This window comes from Somniosus microcephalus, chromosome 10 (genome assembly GCF_052327205.1).
Source record: "Somniosus microcephalus isolate GS21.2 chromosome 10, FLI_Smic_1.0, whole genome shotgun sequence".
Lineage (NCBI taxonomy): Eukaryota > Metazoa > Chordata > Chondrichthyes > Squaliformes > Somniosidae > Somniosus > Somniosus microcephalus.
The window spans coordinates 71,328,840-71,353,222 of NC_140996.1; the positions used below are offsets into that span (position 1 = coordinate 71,328,840).

At 48.6% G+C, this 24,383-nt stretch overlaps 1 protein-coding gene across 1 annotated transcript in view; it reads right to left on the reverse strand.

Moving 5' to 3' along the window:
- Positions 1 to 7,942, reverse strand: part of LOC147111543 (CD276 antigen-like) — a 45,691-nt gene extending 37,749 nt beyond the window's left edge. The window contains exon 1 of the mRNA XM_085999898.1: positions 7,708 to 7,942. Coding sequence (XP_085856024.1) covers positions 7,708 to 7,942 — 235 coding nt within the window. The remainder of the gene's footprint in view (positions 1 to 7,707) is intronic.
- Positions 7,943 to 24,383: the final 16,441 nt, after the last annotated feature.

A 24,383-nucleotide genomic window follows, 5' to 3' on the forward strand; every position in this document is an offset into this window, starting at 1 on the left:
CGTTTCATAATGGGAACAATGGGCGTAGCCCACTCACTCCAATCTACCTTAGACAGTACACCTGAACATTCTAGCGCTTCCAGTTCCGCTTCTACAGCAGGTCATATTGCATAGGTACCGGTCTGGCTTTGAAAAATTTTGGGTGTGCATGTTCATCAATCTTGATGTTTGCCGTAATTCCTCCCAGTGTTCCCAGTCCCTGCTGGAACACCTCTTTAGCATCATCCAATATTCTGGACAATCGTTTAGGTTTGACATCTGCTTCCCCGGAATCTACCGTTAGTGCCTTTAAGGAGTGCCAGTCCATATTCATTTTCCTAATCCACTCCCATCCCAGTAGTGGTGGACCTCCTTCAGGTAGCACATATAAGTCCATTACTTGGCTTTCTTTGCCCTTGTGGACCACTTTTACCTCTATCTTTCCGATGGGGTACACTCTTTGCCCCGTGTATGTTTTCAGTATAATCTCCGTATCCCGTAGGGGAATATGTTGGAATAACCTTTTGTAATCTTTCTTATTCATGACCGTCAATGCCGATCCAGTGTCCAATTCCATCTTTACTTGGACTCCTGCTATCTGAAGAGTGACCCAAATTGTCTGGAGATCTGCATCCTTACCAACGTTGTGTACTCTTAAGCTACCCAGTTCATTACTGCTGGCGTCTGAATCTGACTTCTGTTCGTTCGAACTGTTCTTTGTCACCTTGTGTACCTTTATGTATTTTCCTTGCGGTGATTTTTTGTTGCTGGTCTTCTTTCCTGACCGGCATACTTTAGCTATGTGGCCAAGCCTGCCACACGTTCTGCATTCTTGGTCTTTAAACCAACACTGGTTCTGATCATGCGTTGTCTTTCCACAACGATAACATTTTACAGTACTCAAAACCAATTGATTTGTACTGAGTTCCGGTGACCGTAGCTGCATTACTGCCGTGCCTCTCGCTGTGGCTTCGTGTGATGCTGCCATAGTGACCGCTTTCTCAAGCGTCAGCTCATTCTCCTCGAGCAGTCGCTTTTGTGTATCTTCTTTTAATAATCCACACACAAATTTATCTCTTAGCGCATCTGTTAGTCCCGTTCCAAACTGACAGTACTTTGCTAGCTTACGCAATTCCATTAAATATTCAGCATTGCTTTCATCTTTCAGCTGCTTTCTGCTGTAAAATTTAAATTGTTCTGCTAGCATCAGCGGCGTGGGGTTTAGATGATTTCTCAGGACAGTAACAATCTCCTCGAACGTCTTCTCCGTCGGTTCATCTGGTGATAAAAGGTGTTTCAATTGCCCGTATGTCTTCGGACCCATTAAGTTTAATAAAGTTAGTGCTTTCTCATCATCTGGGATTTTATTTGCTTTACAATAATTTTGTATGCGTTCTACATATGTGGCCCAATCTTCGATGTCGCTATCAAAGGTATTAATGTTCCCATGTTTAGGCATCGTTGCAATTTTTTTTTTTTTTTTTTTAGTGATTTCCCTTTTTCCAAGATGGCGGCTTCCCGCTCTTGTCTTCGTCCTCCGCCTACAAAATGGCGGTTTCCCGCACTTGGCAGTCTTTCCCGCGCTCGCCTTCTTCACCCGCTGGCTGCAATGGCGTTTGGCGTGCCGCTGCTGCTCCCCTTTCCCAGCAGTTAGTAACTCCCCCGACGCTGTCTCCGCTTCAACGCGGCTCCCTCGGGCATTCGCGCTTCCCCGATGTCGCGCCTCGCAGCCCTTCTTGCAGCCCGGTTATTAGCACTGGCTGCGTTCACCTTCACCGCGGCTCTCGCGCCTTCAGTCGCCCCAGACGCTGCGCCTTTTTGGCCCGAATGTGGCCCGGCCCTTATCTCCGGTCGCGATCGATCTCACCGCCCTTATTCCTCCGTCTTCCCTCCCCGTCTGTACAGCCAACGCGGCCGACTTTCTGCTCGCGTCGCTGACCGGCTTACCCACCACCGAGGTAGAAGGAAGATAGCTGACTGCCGCTGATGGAGGCTTCGAGTTCAGGATATCTTCTGCACTCCGGGTTCTCGATGCCTGCCGCGCGACGTGTCTTCCAGCAGGGTGATGAGGGTGGATGCCTCTCTTCGACGCCCGTTCTGTGGACGAAGCCGCCGTGGATATAAACTGCCGCAGGGTAAGAATCGGACTCGTCGCCACTGTTAAGTCTGTGTGTTCTAGTTGTATTTAAGATTAATTACTGACACAGACTACAAGAATAACGTTTCAACAGGTCTTTACTAGTTGGAGGTCAGGGCTATACTAACAGCAATATCACTACACAGTACTTATATACCGGTGGTCACCACCGGTATTACATATACAGCAGCCAGAGAAAGTAGTACATCTCTTAAGGTGGAACAGGCTTAAGTTCTCTTAAGGTGGAACAGGTTACATACACCACAACTATCAAATCCCTAAGAGAGAGGAAATAGCGAAATGACAGGAGCAAAATTCTTCTCCAAGATGGACGCCTTGCATGGATTCTGGCAGCTGAAACTTGATGAAGAGAGTGCTAAGGTGTGCACCTTTAACACCCCGTTTGGTCAATACTCTTACCAGCGCCTGCCCTTCGGCATTAGCTCCGCCCCAGAAATCTTCCACAGAGCAATGGAGCATATCATCGAGGGCCTGGATGGTGTGCGGGTGTACGTGGATGATCTGGTAGTATGGGGCTCCACTCAGGGAGAGCACGACACCAGACTGGAAAAAACACTTCAGAGGATACGGCAGTATGGACTCAAACTAAATAAAGACAAATGTCAGTTCAGTGTCAATGAAATCACATTCCTTGAGGACAAGATTTCTGCAGAAGGGATTCAGCCAGACACGTCAAAGGTAAAGGCCATACATGACATGGAAAAACCAAAGGACAAGAAAGGGGTTCAGCGGGCCCTTGGCATGGTTAATTACCTAGGGAAATTCATTCCAAATCTGGCAGTGAAAACCGCTCACTTGAGAAAACTGCTGCACCAAGAGACAGAGTTCCAATGGGGACATGAACATGAGAATGAATGGAAGGGGCTGCTACACATTCTAGCAAGTGAACCCCTACCGAAGTTCTTCTGCCCTGAAAAGAGGACAAAAGTGTCCACAGATGCCTCTAAGGATGGATTAGGTGCTGTCCTTCTACAGGAAGATGAAGGAGAATGGCGACCAGTGGCATATGCGTCACGCTCCATGACGGCTACAGAGTGCCGGTATGCGCAAATAGAGAAGGAGTGCCTTGGCTTGGCATTTGGGTGTGAAAAATTTCATACCTACATCTATGGACTTCCCAAGGTTATCCTAGAAACTGACCATAAGCCACTGCTAGGGATCGCAAAAAAGAATCTGTGTGACATGTCATCACGGATACAGCGCCTAATGATGAGACTACAATGTTATGATTTTGAGCTCACATATGTGCCAGGGACACAAATGTTCATAGCAGATACACTATCCAGGGCTGCGCCTCGTGCCACACAACACAGTGAATCAGAAGAGGATGTGGCCCTTCATGTGGATATGGTCTATGCAGCATTGCCCGCCTCACAGGGACAACTATCAAAGATAGCCACAGAGACATCAAAGGACCCTGTTCTGAGGAAAGTGATGAGAAATCTTCAAGAGGGTTGGAAGAAAGGGTCATGTAAACAATATCATCATATTCAGTCTGAGCTTTCTGTGGTCAATGGACTACTGCTTAAGTGTGACAGGATTGTAGTGCCCATCTCTATGCAACGAGAAATGCTTCACAGGATACATGAAGGGCACCTGGGTGTGGAAAAGTCAAAAAGGAGAGCACGTGAGGCACTCTACTGGCCAAACATGAACTCTGATATTGTCAGGAGTATCACTACAAGCAAACAAAAGAGCCCCTCATTACCACAGAGCTCCCAGCACAACCTTGGGAAAAGGTAGGAACTGATATTTTTCACAACGAAGGAAAAGACTATTTGTTAGTTATTGATTATTACTCTAATTATCCTGAGATTGCTCTCCTACCCAGCACCACGTCAAGAGCTGTGATAACTCACCTGAAGTCAATCTTTTCCAGGCAGGGCATCCCTCTAACTCTGGTCTCTGATAATGGCTCTCCCTATGCCAGTCATGAGTTTCAGTCGTTTGCTACAGAGTATGAGTTTAAGCATGTAACCTCCAGCCTACTCTACCCTCAAGCCAATGGAAAAGCGGAGAAGGGGGTACAGATTGTGAAAAGACTATTAAAGAAAGCAGCACACAGCAACACTGACCCATATCTGGCCATGATGTTGTACAGGGCGGCCCCGCTGGAAAGTGGCAAGTCTCCAGCTGAGCTCTTACTGGGTCGCAAAATCCGTACTCGACTTCCCAGGCATGTCACACCTGACCACAGAGATGAGGTATGGGCAGACAAGGCCCGGAAACTTCAGCGGAAACAAAAAACGCTCCTTGACCACACAGCCACTGCACTAGTGCCTCTACAAGAGAAGGATGTAATTCGCATTGAAGGGCCTGGGTCATGGAATCAAAGAGCCACTGTTCTATAACAGGTCGCCCCCAGGTCATACAGTGTCATGACAGAAAATGGCAATGTGTATCGCAGAAACAGGAGGCACCTACTGAAAACCACCGAGACCTATCTGTGATGAAATATGCCATTCATCACTCATCTGTATTCTCTGTGTGTGATTGTGCCTGTGACTGTGGTTTAGTTTCAGTTTCATTTCCCTTACCTCAGTTCCATTTCCTCACCTGTATTTTATTGTGTGTAGGGCTCCGCCCATACCTGGCCCCTACTTAAGCAGGCCCAGCGTGTCTCACATCCAGTACAGCCGACCTCTGGATGGGAGACACTTCTCCACTGTGTGTTACCTTCTAAGTTAATAAAAGCCTTGCTTTGTTCAGTTAACATTGAGTCTCGGATTTATTGAGGCACATCACTATCAGCCGCAGGAGGACAGAGAGGATGAGCTGATGATGGAAATCCGACAGAGTGATGAGGAGATGAGGGCAATGCCACAAAGTGATGAAGTACACAGGGGTGACAATGAGACAAGGGATCCGTGTGGTACAGACATGAACTTAATGGACACAACTGGGTTGGCCCAGCAAATACCCGCTCAGCTACGCAGGTCACAGCGCACCAGAAAGCCTGTCATTAGACTCGACCTGTAGACAAGGGAAAGACTGTAAACAGCTAATGGACTTCTGGGTGTGGGTAGTGTTTATATGTACCAGCAGTTTTTGCAAGGTATAGTTACACTGACAGTTTTTACATGTTGTTAATAGTAATTAATAGTAGTTACACTGACTGATTTTATATGTTGTTAATATGTGTTCTGTGTGTTATGTTATGGTGTTTACTGTTTATGTCATCGTTGAGGGGGAAAGATGTACAGATAACTGTAGCTGTAGTAAAGACAGCTGCTTTACGGTAGCTGTAGTAAAGACAGCTGCTTGACGGCAGTCGTATAAATAGGAAGCCATCTTGGCCATGCGGCAGTACTGCACGAGCTGGCACTGACTCAAGACCTAATAGAGTATTCAACGATACCTACTCGTAAGCCTCTTAATACTAAGATATAAGATAACATTACACATACTAAAAAAATGTTTTTTAAATATTACATTGCTGGGTCTGTTCTGGCCCTGGCTGCTGTTTCTGGCAGGTTTTTCCTGGTGGGGAAGCCATCACTGCTGTAATGTAATTAGAGGCCGATCTGCATATTTAAAGAGCTCCCCGCTGGTTTGGGGCATGTGTCCTCGCCGCCTGTAATTTAAAATTGCAGTTGGCCAGATCGGGGCAAGAAAGGAGTGGGTAAACTGTAACCCCCACCACCGCCTGGTTTCCAGCAGGCGGGTGGGAGAGATAAGATAGACCCGCAGGAGTTCAAATCCTACCATGGCAAGTTGCAATAGATCTGATAATCTATGGCCTGCACCAGGAAAAGATGACCGTGGGAGCTGGTGGATTGTCGTGATAATTTAGTTGTGACTCGAGTCCAAGCTATGTGGTTGGCTCTGCAGATGGATAATAAATGCTGCCTTATCAGTGACATCCACATCTCAAGAGAAAAGATTTTAAACATGGAAGCCTGGAAATGTAATAGTGTCGCACCTGTTTTTCGGGTGCTAAATGGATTCCTAAGCCTCCAATATAGTGGGCAGGAAGATCATTATGAGCTGGAAGTGCGCTGCCCACCATATTGGTACAGGCAAAAAAATAGGCATCCAGGGCCCACACCAGAAACAAGCTTTAGATCCTTTGCATATTCAAATAAGGGGCCAACAGCCTGTTTGAGGCCCCCTGTGAAAGATTGGGTTGCCAGCTGCATTCAGGAAAATCAGGTTTATATGTGGCCTAACCAGTGGTCCTTAAAAGGGCCCTGCAGGCCGCCACCAAAAAGGCACATTTTAAAAATGTACCGACTTGAATGTAACACCAGGAGGTGCAGTAGTACTCCTCCTGGCTCTGCATTGAAACCATGAGCCCCTGCCAGCCACTGCTCATCCTCCCCCTTCCAATCGCCGCATACACCACCAAACCCCACCCCCCCTTCTCCACAAAATCGTCCCCCTCCCAGTCGCACCCCGCTCACGATCACCTTCCCTTCCCCTTTAATGACTTATCTCAGGGCCGCTTTCAGCAACGCTGCAGCAAAATATTCCCGACCTCTTCGTTGGCAAGCTGCCTGCGGATGCCCAGTCGGGGTCTGCAGTTCGCTGGTGCAATTTAAATGAGGCCCGAGACCCAATATAAAGTGAGCCTCAGGCCTACTGTACAACAAATACTTGCATTTATATAGCACCTTTAATATAGTAAAATGTCCCAAAGCACTTCACAAGTATTCAGACAAAAAAATTGATAATGAGCTAAAGAAGAAGACATTAGGACAGGTGACCCAAAGCTTGATCAACGAGGTAGGTGTTATGGAGCATATTAAAGGACGATAGAGAGGTGGAAAGGTGTCCCATTTGCGCGGCCTGCCCTGAGTCATTTTAATATTACAAGACTGTTCCATGAGCTCTCCTAACATTAAAAGATAGCAATTGACGCTCTCTAAATTGGTCTTTCTGCCTGCACATAATAACTGCTGGTTTCAGACCTTGAGTGTAATATAACTGCAGCCTAACTCCATCATAAATCCTGGCATGATGGTAAATTCACCAATCCCATTTTCCTATCGAAGGGAGCATGGGTTTGAGAATTGGAGTTACAGCGTTGTAGCCCTATTTCCGTCTCTGCTCCCTTTAAGTGTGAAGGTACATAACCTAATTGTTACGATACTGGACCAGCAATTCAGAGGTTCTCACCATGAGAAATTGGAAATTGAATTTAGTAAATCTGGTCATTTGTGGGCTGGCACCAGATAAAATGACCATGAAAGCTACTGGATTGTCATTAAAAAAAATTCATTCACTACTGTCCTCCTTCAGGGAAGGGAACCTGCCACTCCTACCTGGTCTGGTCTACATTGATTCCAATCCCACTCTACATATTTGAATCTTAATGCTTCCAGGGCAACTAGGGCTGGTCAATCCTGAATGTGCAACTGGAAGGTTCAGTGTTGCCCACATCCCAAGAACAAATTTAAATAAAAATTAAGAGTGCCAGAAAGTGGTGATTCTGAGGTTTTAAGTAAGACTCTTGCTGGGAGTGGAGTTGCCAAAAAAATACCCATACTGAATGCCCTGAAAGGGAGATAAACAGAGTAAAGTAGGCAAGATGTGAAGTCTAAAGAGGAACAAGTAACTCAATAACTTACCTACAAGTTCCAGATGAAATTTAAAGGAGTGATATTTTGTGTATTCGTCTCCTCTTCTCACCTGAATGATACATTCATACTGTCCGTCATCAGAGATTGAGACTTTGGAGAGCTGGACAACAAATCTGGGCAACACAAACTTGGTCCGATTTTTATACTGAGAATCCTGAAGTGCTAGGTCATCCTTTCCAGAATGAAATGAATGGACCACTTTGAGTGGCTTGGACATCTGCATGGTTACACGGAGATTATTGGTATTGTCACCTTTGTTCGCTGTAAAACGGCACGGTAGGTCCACTGATGTCCCAGGTACTGCTGGAACTGACCAACCAGCAGCCAACACTATAGAAAAAAATACAAATAAGAGCTTAAGAAGAACGCAGCAAAAGGAAAATGAGCCTAAATAATAAAAATGGCCTTTACTAATTTTGAACTATCTCATGCTTTTATATTCTAACTAGCTGAAGTGCCCGGCGGTGCCGAGGGTCTTTTGAGGGCATGTAGTTGTTGGAAGAGAGAGAGAGAGCGACTGGGGGGAAGAGAGAGAGCGACTGGGGGGAAGAGAGAGAGCGACTGGGGGGAAGAGAGAGAGCGACTGGGGGGAAGAGAGAGAGCGACTGGGGGGAAGAGAGAGAGTGACTGGGGGGAAGAGAGAGAGCAAGAGACTGGGGGGAAGAGAGAGAGCGACTGGGGGGAAGAGAGAGAGCGACTGGGGGGAAGAGAGAGAACGACTGGGGGGAAGAGAGAGAGCGACTGGGGGGGAGGGGGGAGGGGGGAAGGGGGGAAAGGGGGGGAGAAAGGGAGGGGAGGGGGTGAAAGGGGAGGGGAGGGGAGGGGGGAAAGGGGAGGGGAGGGGGGGAGGGGGGAAAGGGGAGGGGAGGGGGGAAAGGGGAGGGGAGGGGGGAGGGGGGAAAGGGGAGGGGAGAGAGGGGAGGGGGGAGGAAGGGTGGGGAGGAAGGGGGAAGGACGGGTGGAGGGGGGAGGAAGGGGAGGGGAGGGGAGGGGAGAGGGGGAGGGGAGGGGAGGGGGAGAAGGGGGAGAGGAGGGGAGGGGGAGAGGAGGGGTGGGGGAGAGGAGGGGAGAGGGGGGAGGGGAGAGGGGGAGGGGAGGGGGGAGGAGGGGTGGGGAGAGGGGAGGGGGAGCGGGGGGGAGGGGAGGAGGAGAGGAGGGGGAGGGGAGGGAGAGGGGGAGGGGAGGGGAGAGGGGGAGGGGAGAGGGGGAGAGGAGGGGAGGGGTAGAGGAGGGGAGAGGGGGAGGGGAGAGGGAGAGGAGGGGAAGGGTGGGGAGGTGGGGGAAGGAGGTGGGGAGAAAGGGAGGGGGGAGCCAGCAGACCCTCTCCCCTCTGCCGGCGATGGCTCCGCTGAGCTCCGTGCCGCCCCACGCACGGACATGCCGAGCGCAGCGCCCCGGTCAGCCCGAGCCCCGCCCTCCCGAGGCCGGGCCTGAGGCGGCTTGAGACGGCCGATTGCGGCTGGCCGGGCCCGGTTGCCTTGGTAACCCTCCTCCCCTCTCCGCCTCCCGATCTCCGGGACCGGGCCTGGGCCTGAGCGGCTTGAGACGGCCGATTGCGGCTGGCGAGCCCGGTTGCCGGGGTAACCCTCTCCGCTCCCCCTCCCCTCCCGAGCCCCGCCCCCCCCGCTAACCTGCTCGCTTCCCTCTGGCCGCGCTCTGTGTGGAGGTGCGCGTGCGCCGTGCAGCGCGAGCGTGAATTTAGCGCGAGGAGCTTGCAGTGAGCCCAGCCAGCCTTTACCAAGATGGCTGGCCGTTGGTTCGGAATCAGGCCCAGCGGCGGGGGGCGGTGGTGGGGGGTGAGGGGTGGGAGGATCTTGCCGTAAAACAATTGCCTAGGGTCCAGCATGGCTGGCAACAGACGCCCAGGCTTCGAGGCCTACCTGCAAAAACGGGGAAAGGTAGGAAAATTAATGAGATTAGGTAAAAGATTTAGAAAGTAATTAACTTTTTTTTAAAAACAATATGGGCTAAAAATTCAGTTTGGGGCGCCAAGCTCGCCTGGGCGCCGGAATTACCGCTGCGAGCGGAGCCACTTGCGCCATCCGGATATTCAGTTTCTGCGCCCCAAATGGAAGTGGGCCACTAAACGAGGCTTCCCGCGCCCCGCTTGGGGCGCTGAAACTGAATTTCGGCGCGCTAAGGGCCGCAGCGCCACACGCTGCGGCACGGCACGCTGCGGTACTGCAGGCCTTCCTCCCACTGTTAAGGGGGAGGTGCCTGCAACAGCGCGATCCCTGCTCGCGAGTGCCGGCAAATGAGCCCAGCACCAAGGAGAAGTGCCGGGCTCTCGGGAAACAGCCGGCAATGCCGCGGGGGGGGGTGTAGGAGGCCGGGGACGGAGGTGCGGGCAGGCGGGTGCCGAAAAAGCGGCCGGCCGCACCTCCACCTTAACTAGCACCACTACTGCCACAGGTAGGCCCCTGTGTACTGGTCGCTATTTGCGGCCGGCGCTGAGGAGGCGGGCGCGACCAAATATGGCCAGCGGGGCGATAGCGGGGCGCTGCGCACACCGATGACATCATCGGTGGCGGCGCAGCGCTACAGGCTAACACCGCCATTAGCGCCCCGCTAAATATCGCGGTAGGTGTGGCCAGTGCCCTCTTTGGGCGCAAACTGGTGGCGCAGGCCACTGAATTTCTAGGCCTATGTGTTTTAAAAGCAACTTTTTTTTTAAAGACGCAGAAAGCGGGAAAAAGAAATGAAAAGTTTGGAATCAAGATGGCGGCGACTCACCTCGGTTCAGAATGATAAGGCCCGCCCACACATGCACCGATTGGTCAACCGTCAGGTCACTGAACTGTAGGATTGGTCAATCATCACGTCACTCAACTGTAGGATGGCCCGCCCGCACACACAATGAACCCGCCCCCGCTCGATGCAAATGAGCGGATAATGAGAGGAATTTTGAACGTTTTTTGGATACCGTCGGCACAATTTTTGTCCGAGCAAAAAGTAAATATGCCTGCAAGAGTCCCCTAATGATGAGCTTTCTTTTGATATGACATATGTGTAGGTACGCTCTATAACTTTTGATTGTATAGCCGGACAGACAGACAGACAGAGAGACAGACAGACAGACATATCCTTTTTATATATATAAGATACAATGGAACTGAGTGTAAAACTAAATTCCAAACCCAAGTTGTCTCGAATTGGATCAGTTTTGGTTAAGTCACCACAGGGAAGATTTTCCAACCAGCAGCATTATTCGGTCTAAAGTTATCTTACCCAAGATGTGCAAGAGCATCATTTCAACGGGAAATTTTATGGTAGTAAAGAAAGCAAGAACTTGCATTTATATAGCACCTTTCACAACCTCAGGACGCCCCAAAGTGCTTTACAACCAATGAAGTACTGTAATAAAGTGCAGTCACTGTTGTATGTATGTGCACAGCCAGGTCCCCCAATCAGCAATGAGATAATGACCAGATAATCTGCTTGAGTGATGTTGGCTGAGGAGTAAATATTGGTTACAACACCAGGTAGGCAAAAGGGCCTTGGTTTAACATCTCATCCAAAAGATGGCACCTCCAACGAGCACTCCCTCATTACTGCACTGAAGTGTCAATGACCTTTTGACTCAATTACCTTTTGTCTCAGAGGCAAGCGTGCTACCACTGAGCCACAGTTGATGTCTATGAGATGGAAATGAGCGCTCATGAAATTTCCTGATCGTCTTGCTGGGACACCGCTGTGCACCCAGCTGTCCCATATAAAATGAATGATAAAGACCAGTGATGTTCTGGCCTTTCAGAAAGGTCTTAAAACTATAGATTTGATTGCTATAATCTAAATTCTGAATATGAGAGTTGCTATATGTGTTCCTCTGTGGTTGACTTTTTTTTGGCAGTGGAAGAATAGGATTACTAGATAATAAAGGCCATTCAGCCAGCCTGAGATTGTTCATCCAGAATGACCCGAACAAACCCTTCCATTGCAACATCTAATTGCTTGTTAAATGATTCCAGGGTTTTCACCTCCACTGCTCCATTAAGGAGCCATTCCATGTGGTGATCACTCTCTGTGTGAAAAGAAACTTCAGTCCTAAATTTACCTTTTTATTGTTTGAACGTGTTTCCCCTTGACTTACTCTTATAATTTAGATTAAAGCTGTTGTGTATGTACCTTTAAGAGAAGAACTGATTCTATACTGCAGTACCGGCAGTGACCACCCCTGTATATAAAGCCATAGCAGGCTTCTGTATTTCAGTCTTAAGTTCAAATCAAATCAAATCAAATCAACTTTTATTGTCATTGTTAGTACACAAGTGCAGGACAACAAAATGTAGGCTTGCGGCTCCCGAGAGTGTACATTTAGATTAAGACATTTAAACATTCAACATACATTTGGCTTGTAATACATTAACATAAACATAACCATAATAAAGTGCATTGGCAGATGTGCAGGCTTTAGAGTTTATTTGTGGAGTTCAGTAGGATGACAGCCCTGGGAAAGAAGCTGTTCCTAAATCTAGTCGTACGGGTGCGAATGCATCTGTAGCGTCTCCCAGATGGCAGGGGGGCGAACAGACTGTGGCTGGGGTGGGTAGGGTCTTTGATGATGGACCGTGACCTCCGTAAACAGCATTTCTGGTATATGTGCTCTATGGTCGGTAGCCGGGTGCCGGTAATGCGTTGGGCAGTTTTGATTACCCGCTGCAGGGCTTTCCGGTCATAGTAGCTACAGCTCTGTTCAGTAAATACCTCTTATTATTGTTCTCCTGCATTCCGTGTATTATTTATACTCGGACACTACATTGGCGACGAACAGGTTCGAACTCACCTGCAGTACTGCATCACCTCACGGGGATCTTTCCCTGAGAAAAAGCTTCTTGGAGGTCGAAGTCAGAACAACGGGCGTCGACCGCGGGCAACCGCCCAAGGATCCATCGGAGTTCGGAGAGTTGCAGGAGAGGTTGTGGAGAGCTGGGCTTGGCTCCCCAGTCAAGGTGTTCCAGCAAATCGTGCTGGTAGAAGGTAGTGCGCTGATCCTTCTGGACTGCGGCGGGCTCGAGCTCGATCGAGCAGCTCTGCAAAGGGGCCGTGCAGCGTCGTCGGGAGGAAAAGAGAGAGAGAGAGAGGGTGGAGCGCACAGGGCGCGGTCGGTGCTCAAGAACCGGGCAGCATAGCGAAAATAAAACAAGGGGAAGGAAAAGTGAGACGCGCCGAAGCTGCGGGTCGCTGCCATTACCCTGCAGAAAGCTAGGAGCAGCGTGGCAGCAAGGGGAAGAAGGAAAAGCGCGGGAGGCGCCATTTTATTTCATTGGGGAAGAAGGAAAAGCGCGGGAGGTCATAGAGTCATAGAGTCATAGAGTTTTACAGCACAGAAAGAGGCCCTTCGGCCCATCGTGTCTGCGCCGCCCATCCATCCCTGTCCAGTCTAATCCCATTTTCCAGCATTTGGTCCATAGCCTTGTATGCAATGGCATTTCAAGTGCTCATCCAAATGCTTCTTGAATGTTGTGAGGGTTCCTGCCTCTACCACCCTTTCAGGCATTGAGTTCCACATTCCAACCACCCTCTGGGTGAAAAAGTTCCTCCTCAAATCCCCTCTAAATCTCCTGCCCCTTACCCTGAATCTATGCCCCCTTGTTATTGACCCCCCTACTAAGGGGAAAAGTTCCTCTTTGTCTACCCTATCTATGCCCCTCATCATTTTGTACACCTCAATCAGGTCCCCCCTCAGCCTTCTTTGCTCCAAGGAAAACAAGCCCAGCCTGTCCAGCCTCTCTTCATAGCTGAGACGCGCCATCCCAGGTAACATCCTGGTGAATCTTCTCTGCACCCTCTCCAAAGCAATCACATCCTTCCTATAGTGAGGCGACCAGAACTGCACACAGTACTCCAGCTGTGGCCTCACCAGCGTTTTGTACAGTTCCATCATAACCTCCCTGCTCTTATATTCTATGCCTCGGCTAATGAAGGCAAGTATCCCATATGCCTTTTTAACCACCTTATCTACCTGTTCCGCTGCCTTCAGGGATCTATGTACATGTACACCAAGGTCCCTCTGACCCTCTGTACTTCCTAGGGTCCTACCACTCATTGTGTATTCCCTTGCCTTATTTGTCCGTCCAAAATGCATCACCTCGCACTTTTCAGGGTTAAATTCCATTTGCCACTTTTCCGCCCATCTGACCAACCCGTTTATATCGTCCTGTAGCCTGAGGCTTTCCTCCTCACAATTTACCACCCCACCAATTTTCGTGTCATCTGCGAACTTACTGATCATACCTTTTACATTCTCATCCAAATCATTTATGTAGATCACAAACAACAAGGGACCCAGCACCGATCCCTGAGGTACCCCACTGGACACAGGCTTCCAGTCACAAAAGCAACCTTCGACCATCACCCTCTGCCTCCTGCCACTCAGCCAGTTTAGGATCCAACGCGCCAAGGCACCCTGGATCCCATGGGCTCTTACCTTCTTGACCAGTCTCCTATGCGGGACTTTGTCAAAAGCTTTACTGAAGTCCATGTAAACCACATCCACAGCATTTCCCTCATCCACCCCCCTAGTCACCCCCTCGAAAAATTCAATCAGATTTGTCAGACATGATTTACCCTTGACAAAGCCATGCTGACTATCCCCGATTAATCCTTGCCTCTCCAAGTGGAGACTAATTTTGTCCCTCAGAATTTTTTCCAATAATTTCCCTACCACAGATGTTAGGCTCACTGGCCTGTAATTCCCTGGTTTATCCCTGCTACCCTTCTTGAATAATGGTACTACGTTAGCTGTTCTCCAGTCCTCTGGTACATCCCCTGTGGCCAGAGAGGTTCTGAAAATTTGTGTCAGAGCCCCTGCAATCTCCTCCTTTGCCTCCCACAGCAGCCTGGGATACATCTCGTCTGGGCCTGGGGATTTATCCACTTTTTGGCCTGCTAAAACCGCTAGCACCTCCTCCCTCTCGATGCTAATATGTTCAAGTATGTCACAGCCCCCTTGCCCGATTTCTATGTCTGCATCGTCTTTCTCCATAGTGAACACAGATGCAAAAAATTCATTTAAAACCCCGCCTACATCATCTGGCTCTACACACAGATTGCCACTTTGGTCCCTAATGGGCCCTACCCTTTCCCTGGTTATCCTCTTGCCCTTAATATACTTATAAAACATCTTAGGATTTTCCTTTATTTTGCTCGCCAGTGTTATTTCATGGCCCCTCCTCGCCCTCCTAATTTCTTTTTTAAGTATGCCCCTGCATTTTTTATACTCCTCTAGGGCTTCTTCCGTCTTTAGTCTTTTGTAACTGCCAAAAGCCCCCCTTTTATTTCTAATGCATTTTTGTATATCCCTTGTCATCCAAGGTTCCCTTTGCTTGTTGGTCCCACCCTTGACCTTTACAGGAACATATTGGCGTTGTACTCTCTCTATTTCCCTTCTGAAAGTCTCCCACTGTTTTGATGCGGATTTTCCTATAAGTAGCTGCTCCCAGTCCAATTTGGCCAGATCCTGCCTTATCATATTAAAATCGGCCTTCCCCCAATTTAGAACCCTTATTTCCGGGCCGTCTTTGTCTTTTTCCATGACCACCTTAAATCTCACCGAATTGTGGTCACTGTCGCCAAAATGCTCTCCTACTGACACTTCCACCACTTGCCCGGCTACATTCCCCAGAATTAGGTCCAGTACCGCCCCCTCTCTTGTAGGACTTTCTACATGTTGGCTCAAAAAGCTCTCCTGGATGCACTTTAAGAATTCTGCACCCTCTAAGCCTTTCACACTCTGACTATCCCAATTTATATTGGGGAAGTTGAAATCCCCCACTATTATTACCCTATTATTTTCGCACTTTTCTGAGATTTGCCTACATATCTGTTCCTCTGTCTCCCCCTGACTGTTTGGGGGCCTATAGTACACTCCCAGCAAAGTGCTTGCCCCCTTTTTGTTTTTAAGTTCTACCCATATGGCCTCATTAGAGGAACCCGCTAATATATCATCCCTCCTTACAGCAGTAATTGACTCCTTAATTAATATTGCAACACCCCCTCCCCTTTTACACCCCCCTCTGTCTCGCCTGAAGATTCTATACCCCGTGCCATTTTAATCCATTGGTGAAGAAGAAAAAGCGCGGGAGGCGCCATTTTAAATCACCCAAGATGCCGAAAAGTGGCAGTATCACTGCTTTCGGCAACGAGGTAGAAGACTGGACCACGTATGTGGAAAGAATTGAAGTGTACTGCAAGGCAAATGAGGTGGCCGATGGAAAGAAGGCGTCGGTATTATTAAATTTGATGGGTGCGAGAACGTACGGCCTATTGCGGAATTTAATTACCCCAGCTAAACCAATGGAGAAAAGTTTTGAGGAGATTGTTAATATCTTACAGGAACACCTAAACCCTACACCGCTGCTGATAGCAGAAAGATTCAAGTTCCATAAAAGAAACCAGCACAAAGATGAGAACAATGCTGACTATCTTACGGAACTACGCAAGTTATCGAAGCACTGCCAGTTTGGAGCAGGACTGGCAGACACCTTACGGGATAAGTTTGTCTGCGGGCTCCAGAGTGAAGGAACCCAGAAACGACTACTTTCGGAAAAGGACCTGACGCTAGAACAGGCTTTCAGCGTGGCAGTATCCTACGAAGCAGCAGCACGGGGAGCTGCGGAAATACAACAGAAACCACAAGAATACAGCGCTAACAAAATGGCGTATGGAGCAGAAAAGTGCTATCGCTGCGGCAGAACAACCCATGATCAGAAGGACTGCTGGTTTAAGGACAAAGTATGCAGGCAATGTGGGAAAATGGGACACATAGCAAGAGTCTGCAGGTCGGGAAAGAAAACCAACACTACAAGAACTACTAAGGAAAAGTACAAGAAAGTAAAGAAATTGACAGACAGTAGTTCGGAAGATCAGGAGAGTGATAAGGACTCCGGGAGCAGGAGACTAAGTTGTCTAAAGTTACACAACGTGATTGCAAAGGAGGATCACCGAACCATTTGGGTCACCCTCATGATAGCAGGGTCCCCAGTAAAGATGGAATTGGACACAGGATCAGCCCTAACTGTCATGAATCGATGAGACTATCAGTGGCTATTCTCACACATACCCTTGAAGGACACGTCCATTGTATTGAAGACATACACGGGGCAAAAAGTCTACCCCAGAGGAAAAATAAGGGTGCCAGTTGAATACAAGGGCAAGGAAAAACAGAAACTGTATCTATATATACTACCAGATGGAGGACCACCATTATTGGGACGTGAATGGATCCGAAAAATACAATTGGATTGGCATTCCATTCAGGCGCTAACTGTGACTGATAAAAAGGATGATGACGTCACACCTGGACGACTGTCAAAAATTCTAACTGACACGAAAGAGGTGTTCCAACAAGGACTTGGGACTCTAAAAGAAGTATTGGCCCACTACAATCCAACACTACCGATTCGGTTAGCATGTGATGCGTCTCCCTACGGCATCGGAGCGGTGCTGTCACACAAATTCCTTGACGGTTCAGAGAGGCCAATAGCCTTTGCGTCGCGCTCGTTAACCTCAGCCGAGCGTAACTACGCCCAGATTGACAGGGAGGCCTTCAGCCTGGTGTGGGGGGTGAAGAAGTTCAATCGCTATCTGCACAGGCAGAAATTCACCCTACTGACTGATCATCAGCCCCTGGTCTCCATTTTTAACCCAAAGAAGGGCGTTCCGGTGATGACGGCACAACGGCTGCAAAGATGGTCACTTTTTCTAGGGGCACATCAGTATGACATAGAGTACAAGGGTACGAAACAGCATGGAAATGCTGATGGGCTGTCGTGCCTACTGTTGCCTACAGTAGAGGAAGCACCTGCAGTGGACCCTGTTGAGATATTCCATGCGACTATAGTCGAATGTCTACCTGTTACAAACTCAAGTATAGAGAAGGAAACCCGAAATGACGCGACACTCTCTCGGGTCCATGATTTGACGGTAAAGGGATGGCCAGCACATGGCGACTCACTGTTGCCAGCATTCTCGCCAAGGAGAGAACAGCTGTCAGTGTGCCGGGGGACCTTGATGTTTGGATCCTGTTAAGTCTGTGTGTTATATTCAGAATTACTACACAGACCACAAGAGTAAACTTTAACAGGTCTTTACTAGTCGAAGGTCAGGGCGGAACTGCCCAATAAATCATTACACAGCACTTATATACCGGTGTGGTCACTACCGGTATTACAGTATACAGCAGCCAAGATAAAGTAGTGCAACCCTTAAAATAGTTCTCTTAAAGGTGGAACGGTTACATACACTACACTCTTAAAGGTGGAACAGTTACATACACTACAATCCTCCCTTTTTAGCTTAACAGTATATATGTTCCCCATTAAACATAACATCATAACATATATACACAACTTCATGTAAAAACAGTTCACAGATTCAGTCTCTGCGGCGGCGCCTCCTGCGCTTCCTGACTCGGTCCGGATAACGCCTCGGTGGTGTAGTAGTTCTCAGTGGTGTAGTAGTTTTCGGTGGTGTAGTAGGTTCTTTTGGCAAGGTCGATTCGGCTTGAATGCCAGTGTCGAATTCATCTGATTGCAGTATCACCGGATCGGAGGTAGATGCTATGGGTATCTCTGCTTCATCATTAGGCGTATAAAGTTGTGGTGTAGATTGTCCCTTTTCGGATGACTCTATGATCTGGTCAGCATGGCGCCTTTCAGGGGTCTCTGGTTCTCGTTGCTGGGGTGACTCATCTAATGGTCCTTCACTGGACTTAACAGCTTGAACTTTCGAAACTTCAGAACCAGCATTGTTGACTTCTAAAGGCTCGAGTACCTTGGGAAGTTTTTCTGCTTCCAGACTGATTTGGCTCAGTTCGGAGGGACCACCTGCGTGACCTGGTAGGGGTGATAATAGTTCAGATGAGTCATCATCTTCTGCTTCCTCTCTATTGTCTTCTATTTCCTCCATCACTTCAGCTTTTGCCTCTGCCACCAATTCCCTGAGTGGCTTATTACTGCTGACACTGCTCACAAAAGGATGCTCTTTCTTCTTAGCTTTCAACTGATCGATGAATTTGACATATTCCCTTTCTTGCTCAGCTTTGATTCGTTTGGCCTCATCGCGCCGATGGTTTGTGTGTTCCTGTTCCATTTTCTCAATCAGCTGCTTCTGCTGTCTTTCTAGATTCTCCCACTCTGTGTCAAAGAACTTTTTCTTTGCATTCATCTCTTGCTCAAAACGGCAAATCATTTGTTCTAATTGCTGTTGTAGTTTGAGATTGAATTGAGTTCGAGCCCGGTGTTCCTCAGAAATTTGCATGTCTGTAGACTGGACAGACTCAGAATTCTCTGTCAAACTATGTTGGTTGTTCAGTGGAATTCTGTTCTGATACTTTGTTCTCTTCTGAAGCATTTATGCACTCCTTCGTTTTTCCGTCATTAGTCTGCAAGTCCATTTTAGACTTGTCTTTTGCACATGGGCTGATCTTACCATCATCAGTTCCAGAGTCTGAGCTGATCCTGGGTAGGCGGCAATCTTCCTCGCCATCAAAGAAACTGCACGGCTCGAGTCTTCCCTCGCGATCGGACGTGATGACAGTTCTGGTGAAATTGTAGTAGTATTCCATATCCTCGTCAGAAGACATGCTTGGATCATCGGCTCCGTCTACCTGCCCTTGAGTTGACTGCTCTCCTCTTTTCTTCCCCGAAGGATCTCGGTAGAATGGAAAATCCTCTTCACCATATGACTTGCCACCATAAAAGGGAGTCAACCCGAAAAATGTAGTTGAGCGGGCCTGGGCACTGCGTCGGGGGTACCTCCTTTTGTTTGAATCATTATCCTGGGCTTTGTACCCGTCACCATCCTCCTGTGAAGTCTGGTTTCCGCACTGCAGCACGTGCTTCTGAAACAGGTTTTTCACCCTTTGTTTGTAGACTTTGTTGCACGTTGGGCACCTCAGGACTTCCCGCTCATTTTCTGGACTTTCCGTCATTGCTTTTAGGGGGTGCCAGTCCATATTTATTTTCCTGATCCACTCCCGTCCCAGAAGTGGTGGACCTCCCTCAGGTAGTACATATAAGTCCAGTCCTTGGTGCTCTTTGCCCTTGTGTATCACCTTGACTTTTATCTTTCCGATGGGGTATACTCTTTGCCCCGTGTATGTCTGCAATATTATCTCCGTATCCCGTAGGGGAATATGTGTGAATAACTTTTTGTAATCTTGCTTATTCATGACCGTCAATGCCGATCCGGTGTCCAATTCCATCTTCACGTGGACTCCTGCTATCTGCAGTGTGGCCCAGGTAGTTTGTCGGTCAGTTTCCTTACTCACACTGTGAATTCTCAGACTACCCAGTTCCTTGCTGTTGGAGTCTGAATCCGAATTCTGTTCATCCGAACTCTTCTCAGCCACCTTATGTACCTTTCTGCACTTTCCCTGCGGTGACTTTTTGTTGCTGGTCTTCTTTCCTGACCGGCATACCTTAGCTATGTGACCAAGCTTGCCACATTTTCTAAATTCCTGGTTTTTAAACCAGCATTGGTTCTGATCGTGTGTTGTCTGTCCATAACGATAACATTTCGTTGTACCCAAAGCCATTTGATCTACGCTGAGTACCGCTGCCTTCAGCTGCATTTCTGCAGTGCCTCTCGCTGCGGCTTCGTGCGATGCTGCAATAGTGACAGCCTTATCAAGTGTAAGATCATTCTCTTCAAGCAACCGCTTTTGGGTTCCTTCTTTCGACAATCCGCACACGAATTTGTCTCTCAGTGCCTCTGTCAGTCTTTCCCCAAACTGACAGTATTTCGCTAGCTTACGCAGTTCAATTAAGTACTCCGCGTTGCTTTCCCCTTTCAGTTGTGTTCTCGCATAAAATTTAAATCGTTCTGCTAACATCAGCGGTGTGGGGTTCAAATGATTCTTCAGGACAGCAACAATATTAGCGAAAGTCTGGTCCGCCGGTTTAGCTGGTGATAGAAGATGCTTCAATAGCCCGTATGTCTTCGCACCCATTGAGTTTAGCAAGGTTAATGCTTTATCTTCATCTGATATTTTATTTGCCTTACAATATATCTCTATGCGTTCTACATATGTGGCCCAATCTTCAACATCGGGATCGAAATCGTTGATGTTACCACGCTTAGGCATCCTTGCAATCTTCTTGAGAGACAAAAAGAAATTTTTCTTTTATTTTTTTTTTCAAAATGGCGGTTTCCCGCGCTCGTCTTCTTCCCCCGCCTACGAAAATGGCGGCTTCCCGCGCTCGTCTTCTTCCCCGCTGGCTGTAATGGCGATTGCCGTATTGCTGCATTCACCCTCCCCAGCGGTTTTCAAATCGCGCCTCCCAGCCCCTCTTGCAGTCCGGTCCTTTCCCCCCCCGGCTGCGGCTGAGTTCTCCGCGGTTTTTCTATTTTCTCCCGTGCCTTACGATCGTGCCTCCCAGCCCCTCTTGCAGTCCAGTCCTTTCCCCCCCTGGCTGCGGCTGAGTTCTCCGCGGTTTTTTTATTTTCTCTCGCGCCTTACGATCGTCCCGGTCGCTGCGCCTCGCGGCCTCGGTAGCTGCCCGGCCTTTTTCACCGGTCGCGGTCGAGTTCTCCGCCCTTATATCCTCCGTTTTTTTTTATTTTCTCCCCTACTCACAGTCAACGTGGCCGACTTGCTGCTTGTCGTTGATCGGCTTACCCACCACCGTGATAGAAGGGATGATCACTGCCTGTTGCTGATGGAAGGCTTCGTGTCAGAATTCTTCCTTTGCTCTGCAGACCCGAGTCTTCTCTCAGCAGAATGATGAGGGCGGATGCCTCTTCTCGACGCCCGTGAAACTGCCTTGGATGTATCTCTGCCGCAGGGTAAGATCGTACTCGTCGCCACTGTTAAGTCTGTGTGTTATATTGAGAATTACTACACAGACCACAAGAGTAAACTTTAACAGGTCTTTACTAGTCGAAGGTCAGGGCGGAACTGCCCAATAAATCATTACACAGCACTTATATACCGGTGTGGTCACTACCGGTATTACAGTATACAGCAGCCAAGATAAAGTAGTGCAACCCTTAAAATAGTTCTCTTAAAGGTGGAACGGTTACATACACTACAGATCCCGAGTGGTAATTCCACCCAAGTTGAGAGATAGAGTGCTCAATGAGCTTCATGAGGGTCATCTGGGAGGGGTAAAAATGAAGAGCCTAGCCAGGGCGTTTGTGTGGTGGCCGGGAATCGGTAAAGAAATTGAGGATATGACCAAGAGATGCACAGGATGCCAGAAGGTCCAAAATGCTCCACCACAGGCCCCGCTACATCCATGGAAGTGGCCCTCATCTCCATGGCAACGGGTACACATTGATTTTGCTGGTCCATTTATGGACTCAATGTTCCTAATCGCTGTGGACGCCCATTCGAAATGGCCAGAGGTCATCAAAATGTCCTCCACCACCACGGAGAAAACTATTGCAGTCCTACGGACCATCTTCGCCAGGAATGGCTTACCAGAACAGATTTGCTCCGACAATGGGCCACAGTTTGTGTCCGAGGATTTCTGGAGGTTTCTGAGGAATAATGGGGTGAAACATTACACATCTGCCCCATATCATCCAGCCACAAATGGATTGGCTGAGAAGTTTGTGCAGACCTTTAAAAAGGCCATAAAGGCAATGCATAATGACGACATACCATGACAACACAAGGTGGATAATTTCTTGTTTGCTTACCGGAATGCGACACATGCAGTCACCAACCAAGCTCCAGCCATAATGTTCTTCAACCGAAGGCTAAGATGTCGCCTGGGTTAGCTCAAACCAAACATAAGACGAGATGTTGAGGATAAGCAATTCCAGCACATAAATGAGAAGCCAACCAGGAGCTTCAAGATAGGGCAACCAGTCTTGGCCCACGACTACCGAACAGAAAAATGGCAGCCAGGAACAAGCTGCACACAGCAGGGACCACTAATGTACACAGTGGACGTTGGAGAGAGCATCGTGAGATGCCATGCTGACCAGATTCTAGAGTCACAGGAACAAGCCAAACCCATACCACGAGCAGGTGCACCTGGTAATCAACCCGAAGTACAGATTGCGTTTACCTCAGAAGCAGTGGTATTGGGAGCTGACGAACCAACCAATGACAATGAGCCAGAGTCAACTCCGCCGCAAGAACAGGATGCTCGAGAAAGGCGCTATCCAGTCAGGATCAGGAAGCCTCCTCAAAGACTGAACTTATAAATGATTATTTCAGTTGATGTATATAGTACAGAGAAAATTGTAATTGTAATTAGTTATTATTTAGTTGTTAAATGAATGTTATGTACTGTTTATCTAAAAGGGGAGGAATTGTTGTGTATGTACCTTTAAGAGAAGAACTGATTCTATACTGCAGTACTGGCAGTGACCACCCCTGTACATAAAGCCATAGCAAGCTTCTGTATTTCAGTCTTAAGTTACCCTCTGTTCAGTACATCATTCACAGCATTGCTGGCTGTGCAGCTGCAAGCAGAAGGAGAAGGAGCAGCCAGACTAGGAGAGTGGACTAAAGTGGTGGTCCCCTGACCAGGAAGAGGAGGAGAACGCTGGACCACCACCACCACCAACTCCACCATCATAACATCAACTGAGGTGCCTGGAGAGAGAGGACAGAGCAGGAGGAGGAGAGAGGAGGCCAGCAACAACACCAACCAGGGGAGAGGCCTTTCCCATTACTGCCTCCCCAAATTGGCCTCCATTCCAGGAGAGAGGGGAGAGAAACAACCAACAACCACCAACTGTTTGGAAGGAGGGAAGAACAACATCATCTTTCAGGTGGGTGTTATTTGGTGCACTCTCCCAAAGACTTTGTATTTTAGGTGGGGGGAGAAAAGAAGAAAAAAGGGCCGGATCATCAAGGGGTGTATGTGTGGCTCTTGTAAAACACTAGGCCACACACACCACTAATTAAGCACCCCTTCCTATTGCCTGACCTGGGATAGCTGGAGCTGCCTAGGTGATCAGCCCAATTGTACATCGTTAAGACCTGGTGTGGGACTGAGCCTGGGGCATCTCCAGCTTTCCCAGGTGAAGACATCTTCTTCCCCTGCTAGAAGACCACCTTCAAAGACTTTAATTTTTCATCGGAGAGTGCACCCCTGCCGACACTCACCCACCCACCATCCTGAGTGGTGACCCTGCCTTTGCGGCCTCCTTCCTTCCCAACCCCCCCTCTCTCTCTCTCTTTGTCTTTCTCTGCCTTTCTCTCTGAGGCACCTCATTTCATCTTTAATTATTAATTGCCTATTGAGCAGAGGGGAGAAGGCCCCTCTCCCAATTTCAATCAATAAGGGGGAGAGGCGTGCCTTCAATATAAACAGCTCCCTCTGCTCAATTGAGGACCAAAAAATACCTTCAGGCATGTGACTTGGGGTGAGTGTAGCCCTTTTTAGAAAACACCCCAGAATGCCGACTGCATCTTCGCCGGTGGCGGGGCCAGCCAGGACTTATGCGGGAGTGGCAGCCACAGCCACAGCTGCTCCCGCTGCTTCTGCTGCCCCGTCACCTTTCAGATTGATAATAAAAAAGCTTGGGGTGAAGAGCTACACTCACCCCACTATGACCATTGAGGCCTGCGTTAAAGCCATGGCTGGGGTTCTCGGCCCCTCAGCCATCGTCGCGGCCTCAAAAATGTATGGGAAGGCTGTGTTCTTCCTGGGGTCGGAGCGGGCGGTGTCCCTGGCCATCGCCAAGGGGCTCACCGTGGG